Genomic DNA, 18,805 nt, shown 5'->3' on the forward strand with positions numbered 1-18,805 from the left:
GGCCGACAAGTCTCCATCTTGAAAGTCACCAAGAGCTCTTGAATGTACCTCTGCTGATAGATGAAAATCCCCCTTTAAGATTGATAAATCTCATGACCCAAGAAGAAATGAAGAAGTCCCAAATTCGTCATCTCGAATGCCTCGTGTAAAGCTGTCTTGGTCTCTTGGACCTTCTGTGCATGATCCCCTATCAAAATCAAATCATCAACATACAACACAAACAACACACGACCAACCTTGGAAGGGTGCACATAAAGCTGCGGATCGGCCTTAGAGCGCTGATATCTCGACTTCAACTGAAGAAACAAGTCAATTTTCTCATTCCATGCACATGCGGAGCCTGCTTGAGGCCATACTAGGCCTTCTTCCACCTGTAAACATTGCCATCCGAGGATCCAAAGCCAGGAGGCTGCTCAACATAGATCTCCTCCTGCAAGTCACCATTCAAAAAGGCCGACTTCACATCCAGCTGATAAACAGGCCATCTCCTATGGCCAGCCAAGGCAAGAACAACTCGAATAGTCGCCATACGAGCAGTGGGGGAAAAAGTATCATGGAAATCAATGTCGGGGCGTTGAGCAAAACCTTTAGCAACAAGGCGAGCCTTGTGCTTGTCCAAAGAACCATCGCTAAGGTACTTGGTCTTGAAGACTCACTTGACACCAATCACCTTCTTGTGAGAGGGACGAGGCATAAGAGACTAAGTGCCATTCCTCTCAATAGCCTTCAACTCGGCTTCCATGGCTTTCCGCAAGTGATCAGACTGCAAAGCCTCCTTCACTGAAGTGGGCTCTCGATCTTGCATAACATGGGCCAACAAACAATAGTTGGAGTAGACAAGCTCCGAAGAATGTGCATGGTTCCTCCGTGACCTCCGTGGTCCATCTTGCGGTTTCCACTCCTCAGGGATCCCCTCGATCCCTGAATCTCGGAGGGTGTCACGGGTCCAACGAGGAGGAGGACGAACCTCTCCCCGTCGCTCTCCATCTGTTGAAGATTCAGGAACATCCACCGGCAGAAGCTCCTCGGGGGTAGCCAGTGGAAGAGAAGACTCTGAATTTGAAGAAGAATCTCCATCAAGAGGCTCTGGCTCCAAAGAAACTGTCTCAGGAGCCCAACTCTCCCCCGGATCTCCAAGGACGGGGTGTTCCTCACCCCCCTCTGTGGCCGGTACTTCCACGAACCTCACTTCTCGGCTTGTGTAGACATCCCGCTTAACAGGATCAAACAAATGATAACCTTAGGATTGGGAGCTATAGCCAACAAAAACCTGTTGTCGGGAAGCCGTCTCGAACTTATCACGCTGCGTCTTCGGAATGTGCACATAAGCGTTACACCCAAAGATCCTGAAATAAGAGACATCAGGCTTAGTCCCGAAGCAAGTCTCAAAAGGTGTCATCCTGTCAACGACTGAAGTGGGAGATCGATTAAGGATGTGAACTCCGGAAGCCACTGCCTCGGCCCACAGAAACTGAGGTGTCTTGCGGTGCTCCATCATGGTGCGTGCCATCTCAATCACACTTCGGTTCTTCCGCTCCAAAATGCCATTCTCTTGGGGAGTGTTGGTGTTAGCAAACTCCTGGTGAATGCCCCTATGTGGATAAAAACGAGCAAACTCATTAGACATAAATTCACCACCCTTGTCTGAATGCAAGGTCTTCAGTCACCGGCCAGAACAGTTCTCCTCAAAGAGAAGCCAATCCTTGAAATGAGAGAAAGCCTCCAACTTCAAAGTTAAGAAATAGGCCCAAGTCATCCTGCTGTAGTCATCTACGATCAACATAGAAAAGCAGCTGATGAGGGTGTAGCCACTGCTCCAAAGTCCTTCGTGTCCTTCTTCTTGGTATCCTTCTTGTCTTTGTCGAGGCAATCCTTCTTTCAGTGATCGGTCTCGCCACAAATATGGCAAGTTGATTCCTTCTCCTTGTCCTTCTTGGATTTGTTGTCCTCGTTCTTCTTCTTTTGGTCCTTCCTCTTATTCTGAGAGGCTTGACCAACCAATGCCTTCAATTTGGAAGCATTTTGTCCCTTCAATTGTTCCTCGTGGTCCAAGACCATAGGAACCGACTCTTCCTATTGAAGAGTCAACTCCTGCCCTGCAATAAGAGCAGAATAAAAAGTACAGAATCCTGGCGGCAACTGGGATAGTAAAGTGATCGCCATGTCTTCGGAAGAAATAGGCTTTCCTGCATTTTGAACTTGCATCTGAAGCTGCCGAAGCTTGTTGATGTGTTTCCGAAGCGAAGAAGACTTATTTACGGACAAAGTCCGCATCTGCACCTCCAAAGAAATCCTCTTCATCAGGTCATCTGATTGTACATCTGGTCAAGCTCCAGCCATATCTCACAAGCCATCGTCAAGTGCTTGATGTGAGCTATCATGGCTGTGGTGCAAGACAGAAATAGAAAAGATTGAATCCTGGCATTCAGTTTGTCCCAATGAGACTGGGCCTTGGTCAACTCCGCACGAGCATTGGAAGAGAGTTTGGACTCATCCCTCATTGAGGGCCTGTTAATCTCCTCCATCACCAGTTCTGCCAAATCATAAGACTCTAAGATGGCCAACATCATCACCCGCCAGATGCGGTAATTGTCACCATCAAGCTTTTGATCCGTTGGAAGATCCGGTAGGACAGGCACCTTCCTGTCCATGATCGCTTGGAACTCCAAATCAATCTCTGAAGACATGTTAACGTGCAATACCTGCACAAACGCAAAAGCAGCCCCCTTTGACTGTGAAAACGCAGCGTTCTAGGACTGATTCCTCCGTTGCCCAAACCTTCTTCACCCGCCGGAGGCGATGAAAAGGTAAAATCTGCAATGGAAGTCCTTAAACGCAGCCTTCCTCCTCTTCGAACAGCAATAACTTGCAACAAATTCACCGATTAGACTCCTTTCCCGCATGCCCACGCTCGCTTCAGCCTTGATCCGATGCGCAGCCCTCCCGCTCGCCCTCGAAGCCTGGAAACACAGCCTTGTGTCGTGCTGAAATCTCCTCTTCATATAGGTTCAGCCCTCGGTCAATCCATCTTCATTGCTCTGATACCATGTCAGAGTGCAGCGATGCGGAAGCGTAGGACAAAGACTGAGAGAGTGAACACAAAGAGAAGAGAGAGAGAGAGAAAAAAGGAGACAGTGTAAACGTAGAAAATCTGCGGTGTAATATGCTGTATAAGAGTGCAGAAACACACAAGGGGGTAGAGGAAATATCTGCATATGTCTCCGACTTGATGACCTCGATCTCCGTCAGCCCGAGCATAGTCTGTCTCAGCCAACAGATCTCAAGATCAGAATCTGAATAATGAATACTGAAGTGTGCTAAAAACCCGGCTATAAATAGCCGAAAAATAGGAAATAATTGCAGTAGGTTGGCTGCATTAAATGCAGCCGACTGCAGTAAATACTGTCGACTGCAGCAACCTGTCCGACTGCAGGTGCTGACGTGGCACTGATGTTCATACTGTCCAGCTGTCTAGGAAATGACTGTCTAACACTCTCATGGTAGCACGGTTATTCATGCTTCCTAGTGGCATGTGCTTAATTCTATGAGGTCTATTAAGGTCTGCCAGTCTTTTCTCCTTTCTCATTTGATTGCATCCTGGCAGGCAATGCTTCGTATTGCAGTTTGGTGTCTTCCTGATATTCTCAAGGAGGAAAATTTGTTGCAAGGAGAAATACTGGCTTCCTCAAGGTTGTTGGATTGGCCTAAAAAAGATTTGTAGTGAGACAAGTTTAATCGGATGGCTAGATTGGGATTGAAGACAATTCTTCATGGTGTTATTCTTGGGCAACCCTGTCTTTATTCTTTTAGGCGTATTCGTAAGTATTTTAGGGTGCCTTGTGGGTATACTGGCATTTGGTCGTCCATCCAATATAGTCTTTAGAGGTTCTCTCCTTTGCCTGCGTTATAGCCATTGTATCCATGGCATGACTGGATGTTTGTGCTTCCTAACGATTTTGAGAACAGGTCAGCTAATCAGATATATCATCAGATGGTGGGAGATAAGAGGTGGGTCACCGGGAAAGTTAATAAGTTATGGCATCTTTGGGATAGCAAAAAGAAGTGGCGGGAAAGATTTATCTAGCTTTGGAAGTCTAAGGTTCCGTATTAGGGTAAAGTGTGTATGTGGAGGCTGCTCATTGGGGGTCTTCCAAAACAGGAGATGTGCTCCGCCCGGAAGATCTCTGCAGGTCGTCATGTTTTTTGCACTACATGTGATGAGACATTGCTTCACCTCTTTGTCTCTTGCCCTGTTGTGCGATAGATTTGGAATTTTATTTCCCGAGTGTGGTCCTCAGTAACTCAGCACCGCATACCAGCTCGTTCGTGGATTATGGGAAATATGTCCTTTATGTCTTCTTTGCATTTAGATTGTTCCTGCCTATTCCATTTCCTTAGATGGACAGCCCTGTGGCATATATGGCATACTCGGAATGCCTTTATTTTTGATTTAGCATGGGGCATCCATGGGCATGTGGCCTGTGTGCGTGGATTAGTGTTATGGCAAATCTCTTCTATGATGTCAACTAACCTAGTTCTTCTGGATATTGTTGCTTCCTGGCTGGCGATTGTTCGTTCTACTCCAACTGTTCTTTCTGTGTGATTTATTAGGGCTACTCATGTAATAGGTTGTTTTGGTTGTTCTGATAGCCTGCAGGCCTCATGTAAATATTTCCAGTGAGAGAGAGTTTATGTCTGTTACTTCTATGCTGGCCTGATGGTCTGATGTAAATATTTACTACTTAATTCAATTATCTTCACGAAAAAAGAGAGAGAGAGAGAGCTCTTTGGTGTCTATGCATCTCTTTTGGCAGAACCTTTGGGTACCATGTGCCAGCAAGTTTAGGACTCTAGCAGCATGCCTTCATTGTGGAAATAGGGGGTGATTAAGTTGGTTCCTAAAGTTTCCTCCCTGTCCAAACTTACGCGTTGGATACCGATTTCATTCATGGGCTTGATGTATAAGATCTTTGCGAAGGTCTTGGCAAACCATCTCCACAAGCACTTACTTGATCTTATTCATCCACACCAATATGGGTTTATTAAGGGTAGAAACATTCTTCATAATATTCTAAATGCATAGATGGCCATAGGCTGTGTGTGTCACATGCAGCAAGAGGCTGTTTTGGTGCAATTGGAATTGGAAAAGACGTTTGACTTCTTGGAATGGTCTTTTCTTGTAGACGTCATGCAAGTCATGGGTTTTGGACCTCGCATGTCTAGGTTGATTTACACCATCAGCATGGGTGTCGCTTCTTGTGTCATGCTAAATGGTGGAGTCATTGAGTCATTTTCCTTGGGGTGCTCGGTTAGATAGAGGTGTCCTTGCAGTCCACTCTTTTTTGCACTTGCTACTCACCCTATTTTTTCTATGCTACCACACCTTGTTGATACGGGATAACTACTTGGTCTATCTCTACGTTTGCAACAACATTTTGTTGGTTAGGTATTGGCTGGTGATGCTTTTATGGTTCTGAAAGCGGACGTCTCTAATCTTTGGAAAGCCTTGGATGTATGGGAATTATTTGGGCATACGTTGGGGCTTTGAATTGATGCTACTAAATCTTTCCTTATTGCTTGCATGGGCTCGAATTTGCTAGATTTACGGTGGCAGGGTGTGCTTGTTCAATAGGGAGATATTGTAAGGCATCTTGTTTATCCCTTGGGGGTTGATGTGCAGCCATGACTTCTGCTGGATTGGATATCATATAAATTGGAAGCCAAGTTTAGTTATTGGAAATCTCAGGCTTGGCCATTCCACGTGCTCTTAAAGTGGTGCAGATTATTATGCTCCCCATGCGCACCTATTTTTTGCCATTTCTACCTTGGACCAATGTTGCCTTGAAGGCTTTCACTTGACACTTCGGTTTCATGAGGTGAAAGAAAGTTATGTGCAGGCAAGTATATCTTGGATATCTTAGATAACTTGGATTCATGTTTGCACCCTGGAATCCATGGGAGGTGGGGCTGTTTTGGACGTTGATACGACCCATATGGCACCCCTTCGTTGGTCCTTGTTTCAGGTACCGTGTATTGGCTAATAACCTTGGACTCTTAGTGCTAGCGCTTTTCTTAAGGATCGCAACCTTTGGCATGGTAACACGAAGATTTAGGGTTTGTGGTGGCATGTGCTTAATGTTGAGGTTCACTTTTCTACATCTACCTCAGTTCTTCTTAATCATTTAGTGTGCTCATGGAAAATGGTGCTTTCCAAGGTCCAATGGCATCCAACAAAGGGAAGAGAGGCAACTAATTCATTGTAGATGGAAATATTAGCGGTGTCTTGTCTATTTTCTTGGGAAGGAAAATTGGAGAGACCGAAGTTTAATCACATGGCTCGTCTTGAATTGACATTGGTGGTTGATGCCACTCTCTTGCCCCATGGCACACTGATGTCCTTTTGCACTATCAACGGATATTTCGGGTACCTTGTGGCTACAGTGATCTTTGGGGCAAAGGTCTCCAATCTATTGCAGGGTTGGCAACCCTTCTTGTCCTGGATTCTGATTGTCCCTAACAGGATTGGGATCTTGTATGGCGTTTGACCCTTCAGTCTTCTTTAGTTAATTAGATTTTTCATTTGATGATTCGGGGCCGCACATTGTTGACAGCCAAAGCCAATGCACTTTGGGGAGTGCACAAATCTAAGCTTGGTAGAAATTGACAATAATGGAGGGATGGATCAATAACACACCATTCAAATGTAAGGTCTTCATATGGATTGCATCGGCTCTTCACTACAGAGGTATCTCTAATCGGAATTATTTCTTCTATACCACTACGGTTGACACTTCCGGTCAAAGATTCATTTCTTGCCCTTTTGCTCGACAGATTTGGGCTCTCCTCTGAGACATTTGGCATGTGGTGATGGGGACTTGGATGTGTCCTCTTCATTGGGTGTTTGGTAAAGCTAAATATCATGGTCAGGTGCAATCTCATATGAAGATTCTGTTTCATGTTTTCAGATTTTGGGGTTGCTGGCATATTTGGGTCACTCGCAATGCATTCATTTTTTATATTGCCAGTGGCATTCAGCGTCATGTTGCAAAGCTTAAGGGACTTCCCCAGTGGTAGCTTGATCTTCTTATAGTATATATATCACGCTGATATCTTGGTTAGGGATGATTTAGTTCCTTGGCATTGGGCGGTGACCTTGCCCTGATTTTTGCATTTTTCTGTACTTTGTTTGTGATATAATAAAACAACCCATTACAAAAAAAAAAGAGAGAGCACTAATGATCACAAAAGGAAGAGGGAGTGAATGATCACAAAAAAAAAAGAGAGAGCAAATGAGAGAGGGAGGAGATCTTCCCTCCGTCCCTGCCAACTTCCAGTGTCTTCAACTTTTAATTTTCCTTGTACCATTGCTTTCCATATTGAATTCAATCTCTCGATTTCTTATTTATGTCAAAATTTGGATTTTCCACATTTGATTGGCTTTTACAAAAAATGGCAATTCTGCTATCATGATGTCTACTTATAAATGTGTACTCGACATATCATACTTGTGTGTTTATCATCATGTTGCTCATGCTGCTTTGTTCTGTAAACTAGGCTCATTTTCAATTTAATTGATGTAAATCTTGGTATACTGATTCTGCACCTGTAAACTAGCAAAATGTAGGAAGAAACTTAAGATGTTGCTGGCCTTCATTTTGGCAGAGCCATGCTCTGAATGTTCTTTACAGATGGAATTTATGGCCATGTTAATGTTTTCAGATTTATTGAAGAGAGGAAAAGGAAAGACAGCACAAAAATAATAGTTGCAACAAAGTTCGCTGCATTACCATGGCGCTTGGGTAGTGGATCTGTAATTTGTGCTTTCAAAGAGTCATTGAAACGGCTTGGCCTGTCAAGCGTTGATTTGTATCAGTTGCATTGGTATGTGGGTGTGAAGTTTCTGCTGTATACTGTGCATTGGAATCATAGATAATGTTGAAAGTCTCTGATCTTATTTTGCAATATGCAGGCCTGGCCTCTGGGGAAATGAAGGTAATTTTGCTACCTCAGTGCTCTTTTACAAACTCATGGAGTACATTACAAAGCCACCATTTTTGCTAAGCCCCTGAAAAACAGTGGTTGTGTAGTAGCACTGAGAGTCAAAGGTTATGATGATTTCTTACAGTAATTGTCTGTTACTGATTTCAAAGTTATGAAGCTATTCTAGTAACCTTAATCTTTGATGCATCATTTTCTTCAAGCATTCTCTGAAGATAGCTCTAAGATCTTGATGTTGACAAAATCTATACGCGTATTCATCATAGACTATGAAACAAAGAACGGCTGTTCAGAGTTGTTACATTCTCTTCAATGTAGCATTGCTTCTTTGCATTACAAGGCTTTTAGGATTTCGGCTGATTGAGATATGCATAAGTTCTTTTAATCTATTGTTTAGTTGTACATGAATTGTATAAGTTTCGTCAATGCTATCCAATGTTGGTGTAAGCAGCATGGACAATAGACATTCTAAAGTGAAAAGACTGTACAAAACTGTTGGAATTTTAGTCAGCATGCATCAGACTGTATTTCGTTCTGGTCTATGAATCAATTTTGTAAAATAAATTTGGTCTATCACACAACTATCTACAATGCTATCCATATTAGCAAGGCTAGCATGCATTGCAGCTGCAGCAACAGCAGTCATCCCTGCAATGCAAGTTGGTTGGTTAGGACAGTTGTAGCTGTAAAAGGGAGTCTTGTTCAATGTTTCCAGATAAATTATGTACTATATTTTTATGGTTTTAGTTTACATTCTCTGGGTAAGAGTTCTGAAACGAGTAAAGAGATCTTTGAGAGGGGTGTGTGTGAAGAATCTGCTAGGGTTTGCATTGAGGAAACATGAGTGTACAGCCATGACAGAAACACAAATACATAGATACTGACGTGCAAATAGGTCAAACCCTAAACACAAACTGCAAAATGTAAAACTCAAAAACGCAAAAACCCAAACACAAACAAAGAGACAAGGAGAATTGTGAAGTGAATGAATCAATATAGTAAATGAATGTAAGAGTGTATAGAATGCTCAAGGGTAGGGTGATGAGTATCAGAGTGTGACGTCCACCAAAGATGGATCCCGAGTACTATAACCACCGGTTGGAGTGTGTTGGAGGGTATAGAAGACCAAAATGCAAATCACTAGAAGTGGTAGGATGCTTAGTTGTAGTAAAGGAAATGCACGAGGATGCCGACGATGGCTGAAACATCCAAACACAACAGAAGAAGTGTCGATTGGGCCTGGTGATGGCTGTTTGGGGCCAAATGCAGCAGTGGAAGAAACGCCAAGTAGCGGGCGGCAGCTGGAAGGGTAGTTGCCAAGGGCTGGAGCAACAGATGGAGTGGTGGCAACAGTCACAAAAGCTGGACAGCCACGCAAAGGAAGGCTGATAGTGAAGATCTTCATGTGAATGTGAAAAACTTGCATAGAAGGGATGAAGACTGAATGGGGGCAGCTTGCTATTTATAGATGTGGATGAACCCTCCCAAATTAGGGTTTCATAGAAACTCTCTCAAACTGCACGTCGAGTTTGCATTTTTCATTAAATAAGCATGTTTTAGGGCTGTTCAAGATGCTAATCAGCATGGAATGCATTTCTTAGTTCAACACCCCCTCTGAGGCCCAAAATAGGGCTAGAAAGGAAGGCCAATCCAAGGTTACCCAAGGCATCCCACCCCAAAGTAGCTAGGGCATCATACAAAGGGTGTATAGTGGCTGCCCAATGGCCTAGCACGACTACAGAGGCAATGGATATCTTACCAAGGGAGTCCAATTAGTCACCCCAGAGAGAACGGGGCATTGAACAAAGGGTGCTCGTTGGCTACCCAGTGGCCTACCAAGTCCTACAAAAAGGATGAAACCACAATGAATTGCATTTTTTTAAATTTAAAAATAAAATAAATAAATATTTAGGTGTTTGGATAGATGGTTGGCGATCGATTAAGTAATTGTACGATATGGGAAAATTAGAAGGGATGGTTAGGTCCAACCTATTACAAAATAGACAAGCTACCTATCCACTCAATGGTGTCAATGATGAGGGAAGGGGTGATGAAGGAGTGGTGGTGTGGTGTAAGAACCTTTGGTGGAGATAGCTCAAGATTTATCTAGGGGTGCTTTGCACAGTGAGATGCAAAGGATGGTACATGCTGAGAATACTCATACAGTAGGTGCTACTTGGATAGCGTCCCTTGTGGGGGAAATTGTTCACTTGCCCAACTGCCCTTTATAAAGATAATGAAATCATGCAATGCAAAAAAGAAGGTACGACAAGGGAGGAAAGATTAATGTTGAAGGTAAGTGCCGAAACTGAGAGAATACCAAGAAGGGTAGCAATCCTCTCTCAATTGTAGATATTGATGCCGAAGGAGGAAGAGGAGCCGGATGTTAGTCTTCATTTGGTGTCAAAAAACCATGATGTGAGGAAGCATCCCAATTGGAATTACAAGATAGAAGTCACCACCATGATAGCATCAAGAGAGATGCTGTATGATCCACCTCGGGAGGGAAAGTCTCCATGCTCGAAAAGGAGCAAAACTTCTAGAATGATGAAACCATGAATGGAATGACACGCATCCTAAGTCTCCAGTCCAAGTAGGACTGGTGCAAACCTACATGTTAGCCCTACACGGAAAATCCCATGGGCCTTGACTCAATAGCCTAAAGACCTAAGAGTGTGAAGATGGAGCGAATCTAAGGAGGTGGAATGCCCTGTGACAAGGCCCCATGGTCCAAAGAGGCTTGAGGGTAAGTGGAGGGTATAGTGTTAAAGGTTGGTATTCCCCTAATGATGTATTGTGATGTGAAGGGGTAGGGAAGTGTAGAATGAGAATATGATAGGAGCAAAAATGGAGGTTCCAACCCAGAGTGTGGAGGATATGGATGTAGAGTGTAATCCAAGGTTTTACAATGAAGAAGCGAGGAAATTGAGGTGTGGGCTAGAAGAGGTGGGTGGTGGAATGGGAGGGATTTGAGAAGAGTGGCTTACATTCTCAAATGAAACAGAACATGTAGATATACCTGATGAAGGATGCCTGCTTCAAGAGCCCCCTCTATTGACATTTACATACAAAAAATCATCTAGATCCTGCACAACAAAAGGAGAAACACGAGAGGCTTTTGATTCAAACGACTCAAAGGGGTTGTGTGAACCTAATACCAATCCTCCCAAATGTCGTATGTTCTCCATGATCGGAGAGGTGGCCGGCCTCACCAACCAGTTTGGATGTTGTAGCAACATTGGTAGGAGGGGTGTAAGATAAACTATATGTGATGCACAAGTACTCTTCAAACTCCTCCTTTGTTATGAGATTGAAATCTGGAATAAGAGAAAACAAAGCAGGTGAACGCGAAGGTGGGGTGCTGTTTTCCTCACAGAGCCCACAATGCCTCCTCAGGGCTTCCAGTGAGATGAAGGAGCGTGATAAGACATCATGAGATCCCAAGAAGAAGGTGATTGAGATTATGATTTGGTTAGGAGTCGTTCATGTGCCTCGTACAAAACCTAGCACTTCACAATATCCACAAGATACTCTTTACAAGAGCACTGGCTTTGATACCATGTGAAGAAATTGCTATGATTTGCATTGAGGAAACACAGAGTATACGACTACAACAGCAACACAAAGACACAAACAGTGATGTGAAAAACTCAAATCCTAAACGCAAAACACAAAACTTAAAAATGCAATAATACAAACACAAACAAAGAGAGATTAAGAACTGTGAAGTGAATGAATCAATATAGTAAATGAATATAAGAGTGTATAGAATGTTCAAGGGCAGAGTTGTGAGTGTCGGAGTGTGATATCTACTGAAGATAAATCTCAAGTACTATAACCACCTATCGGAGTGTGTTGGAGGGTGCAGAAGACCAAAATGCGGATCACCAGAAGCAGTAGGATGCTTGGCAACAATAGTGGAGATGCAGACAATGCCGGTTGATGGTTGAAATTGGAAAACGCAGTAGAAGAGATGTCGATTGGGGCTGGCGATGGCTAAAATGCAAGAGTGGAAAAAGCGCTAGGTAACAAGCAGCAATTGGAAGGGCAGTTGCCATGGGCTGGAGTAGCAAATAGAGTGGTGGCAAGAGTCACAAAGGTTGGACGCCAGCCACGTGGAGGAAGGCTGATGGTGAAGATCTTCACATGAATGCGAAAAACCTATATAGAAGGGATAAAGACTGAATGGGGGTAACCTGTCTATTTATAGATGTGGATGGATCCTCGCAAATTAGGGTTTCATAGAAACTCTCTCAAATTGCACACTAGCTTTGCGTTTTTCCTTAAATAAGCATGTTTTGGGGCTATTTAAGAGGGTAGTCAGCATCGAATGCATTTCTTAGCTCATAGTGAGTGCTATGCAAGATGTGAAAATCCATGTAACATTGTAGAAAGGAGATAAAAAATCTTCTAGCCATTTCAATATTGCTATCTTTTATGTAGGTTTGAGATGTTTTCTACAGCTCATAGTGTTCCTGACGGCTCTATCTTCCTTTGTGCTTCCACACTGAAGCTTAGATGGCGATTTAAGATAGATTCTAGGTGAATGGCTTACAGCTTCATGGATGAACTCTAACAGGGTGAATGGATGATTCACAATTTTGGGACGGTCTCCCTTTTGTAGCTTGCAAAAATGGTAGCTCCATGTAACCCGTAGGCAAGGCCACATAGGTTATCTTTTTTTATCATGGCTCACGTAGACCTCATCTGACTTGCAAGTTCGGGCCGTACCAATGTGTGGACCCAAACATGGCTTCTCATAATGGGGGCCTTACATGGATCAGTGGTGGCACCTTATGAGGGTGGGGAGCATTAAGTGTATTTAACCCCCCTTCCTCAATGTCCACTTGTAGGTAAACTACTTCAGCCTAACACAAAGTCTTTGAAGATAAACTCAAAGTAGATCCTTGTAAGTGCCTCGTGAAAGAAATCTGCTCCATTCTTCTTTGTTGGACAATAGATCAACTCCACTATATCATTCTTGATCAAATCACATATATAGTGATGCCGAATCTCCATATGTTTGGCACATACATAGAACATTGGAGTTTGGCAAAGGTGATGCAACTTTGGTTGTCACATGTTAGCACATTGGCTATTCATCTTGGATCCATGGTGCCATAGGATCCTTCTTAACCACGCTACTTCACATGCAACAAGACAAATTGCCTTGTGGTCAGCCTTGCTAGAAGACAATGCCACTATTGACTACTTGCTAATCCAAGAGAAAATTCATCAACCCAAGAAACAAGAACCAAAAGTTGATATCTTGGAATTACTATACTTGCTTAATTCGAGTCATAGTTTTAGAGGGACAACCAAAGAAGTTCTAGTACTATAAATGATGACATGGTCAAGAGTTCCCCTTAAGTATTTGAGCACTCGCATCCCGACTTTGTGATGATTCTCATGAGGCTTGTTTGAGAACCTACTCAAAACACTAACCACATAATTGATGTGTGTCTTAGTGCTGTACAAATAGATGAGATAAGGTACCATCTTCCTATACCTCCTAGTGCCTACTACTAGTGAGGTATCCCCGATGGTTGACTTCACATTGACATTATAGGTGTAGCTATCTCCTTGCAATTGGACATGCCAAATGCATTTAAGATCTCCCCTAATTTTTCTCTGGAAGATGAATATCTTTCTTGGATTTTGTTAGACTTCAATCACCAAACAATAGTTTATGAAGCCTAAGTTTCTCATTCAAACTCAATACTCTAAGCCCTTCGAGTCTAATTGATCGTATCTTTACAGTTGTTAGTAATTGAGCTGTCCATATATAGAACAATCACTATAGACTTTCAACATTCTTGTAAATATAAAAGCTAGCATTTGAGGCACATATTTTGAAATTTAAGCCTATATATTTATCTATTCGTTGATACCATGCTCTAGGACTTGTTTCAGCCCACACAATACCTTCTCCACTTTACAAATGTTGTGCTCAGAAGGGGAAGCCTCAAACCCTTTTGGTTGAGTCACATACATCTCCTCCTTGAGGTCACTAATCAAGAAGGTCGACTTGATACCCATTTGGTAAGGTAGTTGATCTTGTGAGCGACCATTGCAAGTATTGGGCAAACACTGAATAGTGGTCATTTTGGTAGTTGGAGTGAATGATCCTTGAAAGTCATATCCTTCAACCTATGAAAATCCCTAGGTAACTAAATTTGCTTTGTACTTCTCTAAGATCCCACCTACCTTTGCTTTAATCCCAAACCCACTTAGTGTCAGTAATCTTCCTCTTGGTTGGTCAATCCACTAGTTCCAATTTTCATTATTTTGTCATACTTAGCTTGCATAACTGATTACCATGCTAGATTTGCAAGTGCTTCTTCCAAGTTAGTTAGTTCTTTTACTTCTTACATAATCTTAATCATTAAGGCCATGTTAAGTTCTTTCTCCTCTATTTTCTTAGACTACCTTGGTCCATTTGCCTTTTCATCTAGAGATATAGACGTATGATTATTGTGATTATAGAGCAATAATCTTTCTTTTGGTTGGTCCCAATCCACTAGCTTGTAAGTGTCATTCTTCATTATATTGTCATACTTAACTTGCATTGTTGATTACTATGTTAGATTTGCAAGTGCTTCTTTCAAGTTAGCAGTAGCCATGTTGACTCCTTTTCCCTCTATTCTCTTAGACTACCTTGATCCATTTGCCTTCTCCTCAAGAGACATAGGTATAGGATTGATCATAGAGCTGTTTCATGTATTGGAGTAATGGCTTTTTTAGTACATTATGGAAAGTTGGTGAACTTTCTTTTCATTATGTGAAAATGATCCTTTGTTCTCCTTTAGTGTAGGGATAACTCTTGGGACGGTGACTACTTCTTCGTTTGATAATAAAGTGGAAGGGCTTTCTTTTGCTTCCACTGCATGTGGCTGCTTCTTGAAAACCACATCACAACTTGCTATGATATTCTTCGTCTCTTGGTCATACATTTTATAAGCCTTTTGCTCATCACTATAGCCCAAGAAGATATATTTGGGGCTTTTCGGTTTTAGCTTGCTTCTTTTCTTATTTGGAACATGTGCATAGCATTCACATCATAATGTTTTGAGACCGGAAACAAAGGGTTTCTTACCAATCTAGGCCTAATGCCATGTTTTTTCCTTGGGAGCCTTTGTGTACCTTTGATTAAAAGTTAAATTGTAGTGTTAACAGCCTTGGTTTTGTAGGCAATATCATACGCTTAGCATGTACCTTGCCATTTCCACAATGGTTCTCTTCTTGTGCTCAACAACACTGTTATGCTGAGTTGTATGAGGTGTCATTAGTTGACACTTGATTTCTTTGCTCTTGCAAAAGTCTTCAAAAGCCTTTTTTAACTTTTCAACACCATTTGTTTTGAATTTATTCATACTTTTTCTTGTTTCATTTCAGCAAGTTGTAGCCATTTTTTAGACTTACCAAAAGCTAAAGCCTTATCACAAAGGAAGTACACCATCTTCTTGCTTTAGTCATTGCCAATCAACATAAACTAAGAAGATCCCCCAAGGCTCGTGTAGGTATCTTATCTAACAAGTCAGCATGCGCCAATTCTAGAGGGCCTTTACTTGTTTTTCTCTCTTGTGAAATGTCTTTCTTTGTTGCTTGCCCGTTATACAAGCTTCATATGGTTTCTTTATTTCTAACATTGCATGCAAGTGGAAAGCCATCTTTTCTTTTGCCATTCTTTGCCATACCAAGTGGAAGTAAGAGGATTCTATACTCAAAATGTTACTATATTCTCTTAATATATTGACTAATAGAGGTCATGTATAGTCCAATTGTGATGCACAAAATTCCTCAAACATCAATGCTTGAGGTCTCACTTGAGTGGTAAGAGTTATTACTAGTTCATTAAACTTTATGAATATATATGAAGACACTATCGAGCTAGCTCCTTGTCCAAGTTGCATTCTGTACGTGTAGAGAACGTGTTGTATAGTACCATTCCATATGTTTGTTTCATACAGTTTTGTATGGTTCTCGTGTGTTCAGCCAGTTGACAATTTCATATGATCTCCTCTCCTAGTCCCTTTCCCTCTTCCACTCTAACCTACACTCCCTCTCCCTCGTCCTTTCCTATTAACCTATACTCCCTCTCCCTCTCTCTCCCTCTCCTACTTTCACCCACATCTTCTCTTCCTCTCCTCTCCCTATCCCTCTTCCTTTCCCTCTTTCACTTTCAAGTTTCATCCACACTCCCTCTTTCTCTCCCTCTCCCCGTCGCACACTTTCAAGTTCATGGTATTTTGTACTTTCCATGATCTATGTTTAAGTTGCATATTTTATGTGTGTAAGCTGATTTTATATGTATTTTTTAATGAATGTATGAAACAATGTATTTTATTCTTATAACTTTTGTATATGCTCCATATTCTACATATTCATGTATTGAATGTATCGTATGAATCGTATGAAACCACCTTGCTCCTTGTTAGTCTTTAGCATCCCAACATCAGCCATTTGGTTGCAGAGATTCTTGAGCTGGATGATGAATGCTTTTGCTATCTCTCTTTTAGCAAACTTCTATGTTGCTGGCCTGTACTTCAAGTTTTTATTGTTGTTTGCTATTAATTTGGTCATGTAATTTCTTGATTTGGATGATGAATGCTCATGTTGGCTCACTTTTTGTAAACTTTTCTATTGCTAGCTAGTTCTCTAGGTTTTTGGATGCTTGTTTAGTTTCGTGTAATGACTATTCACTATTTTCCAAGCCTCTAATGCCTTGGTTGTATCTAAATCAAGGGTAAATCAATGTCAAAGATGCTTGTAACTAAGGTACATAGTAGGAACCATTATACTTAGATTTGATGGTTGGGGGTAGGCTATGGTTTTGCGTTAGCCCTCAACACTATCTCTAGAACTACATAAGAATCAAGGAGAGTTTTAATTTTGAACTTCAACAAAATGTAATTTGTATCATCTAACTTCCTTTTGTGAAGATTGGTTGACAAATCCTCAATGTTTGAATAAATGGTGTAGTAGTATTGCTTCCTAATACACTAGAACTGATTCTGATGCAAGCATTGCTCCTTTTTGTGGTTGGAGTCCTTGCCTCTATTGTACTTTTCACCTCTTAGAGCCTCTTGGGCTTCGATACTATGTAAACTTACATGGCACAACGAACATGAAGAGAGAGGATACAACATATTAGAGAAGAGCCTATTTTTTAATTGCAAATAAAGTAATACAGTAATACAGTGATGGCTATGTCCACCCATGCATTTCCATAATGAAGCTTAGATGGCAATGTAGACAAATTCTAGGTGAAGTGTTTAAAGTTTGAGGCAAATGAATGATTCATGGTTTGTGAATGGTCTCTTTTTTATAGTCTACAAAGGTGGGATGCTGGCATGATTGGCATACCAGAATACCCACAGTTTTTTAAATATATTTCCATGTGGCAAGCACATATTATGGAAGTATGATCAGACTATGACTTATCCCTTGGGATTGGATCATACTAACCCTAATTTTTAAAAAATAAACAAGGTAATGTACATTGTTCAAAGAGTAATGGAACCTTAAACTTCAAATTTCAAATTTCAAGCTTATTGTCGTTGCATGAGAGATACTTTTGCAAAAGCAATATATTTTAATGTTTGGGACCACAGTGTTTAATCTCATAATGGCCGAGTATGCTTACCCTATTCTATATGGGTCTAGAATAATTCATTTCCCATGTTTGGTTTAATTAACCACAAGAGTATAATTTCTACTATGAACAATGTTATTAACTATTCTAATTAGTCAAGGAATGTTCCAAGGAATATTATTTAACTATTCCCATCTTTGTGGACTTAAATCCGATATAATTATCTCAACACAAAGGTAGAACAGGGATTATTAATAGATTAGGATTGAGTATCAACAATAATTCTGCATTTCTCTAAACATTTGGCATACATGTATGTGATGAATAGACTTTGAGACAATTGCCATGTGAAATGCAGAAATTTTCATCTATTTTCGAATGCTCCATCTATCTGTCTCATAAACAGTTTGATTCCTTGGAACTGACAGTGTAATTTTGCTTTGTGGAGTTGAGCACAATAATTTTTACCTTTACTGTGTGGTTTAAAAAGAGATATGAATGTTTTCTGTCAATCCACGAGTTCTATCTAGGGATCTAGGGTCAATATTTGAATTATGTGAACTTTTGCAGGCTATATTGATGGTTTGGCGGATGCTGTGGAGCAAGGTCTTGTGAAGGCGGTTGGAGTTTCAAATTATAATGGTAAATATTGTCATCGGGAAATTTGGCTGGAAATCTTCTGGAGTGATGGCAGTTCATGCTTATCTACAGTGACACTTGCTGAGTGATTTCTTAGTGTTTTGTTCCTCTATGGTCACAAATTCTGATGCATAGATCAGACATCAATATTTGAGCATCAGATAACAGAGTGGTCGAAGATAATGTTCAGGGACATTTAATTCCCAACATTAAGTAGGAAATTGGATGATGATGCTTTTTAGCTAGGGCACTATATTGGGATTTGGCAATGTCTTTCTTCATTTGCTTGCTATTCCATATTTTGTAGCATTTTATCAGCTATATGTTGATTATGATATTAAATACACTGCTAAAATGCTCTGTTAAATACAATGTTAAAATTAATATTGAGGTAATTTGAATCACCTCCTTGAAAGAGGAAAGTGGACTTCTCTTGTTGGATTTGGTAATCTACTTCTACTAGGCTTTAAGGATGTTTTCATTCACTTGTTTGACATTGTGATACATCTTCAAAAACCTCATCACCTCTAGATTGATTAGGATTGGCATACAAGGCTTATGCAAGAATATTGC

General features: G+C 41.2%; 1 protein-coding gene across 2 annotated transcripts in view; it reads left to right on the forward strand.

Annotated features, from left to right (window-relative positions):
- Positions 1-18,805, forward strand: part of LOC148037944 (NAD(P)-linked oxidoreductase superfamily protein) — a 136,783-nt gene that overhangs the window by 78,132 nt on the left and 39,846 nt on the right. For both annotated transcript variants that reach the window (XM_087676982.1, XM_087676981.1), the window contains exons 5-7: positions 7,720-7,881; positions 7,970-7,992; positions 18,164-18,235. In XM_087676982.1, the coding sequence (XP_087533108.1) occupies positions 7,720-7,881; positions 7,970-7,992; positions 18,164-18,235 (257 nt within the window). The remainder of the gene's footprint in view (positions 1-7,719; positions 7,882-7,969; positions 7,993-18,163; positions 18,236-18,805) is intronic.

The sequence above is a fragment of the Lygodium microphyllum genome, chromosome 4 (assembly GCF_053477565.2).
Source record: "Lygodium microphyllum isolate KBCC chromosome 4, Lygodium_microphyllum_v1.1.10, whole genome shotgun sequence".
NCBI lineage: Eukaryota > Viridiplantae > Streptophyta > Polypodiopsida > Schizaeales > Lygodiaceae > Lygodium > Lygodium microphyllum.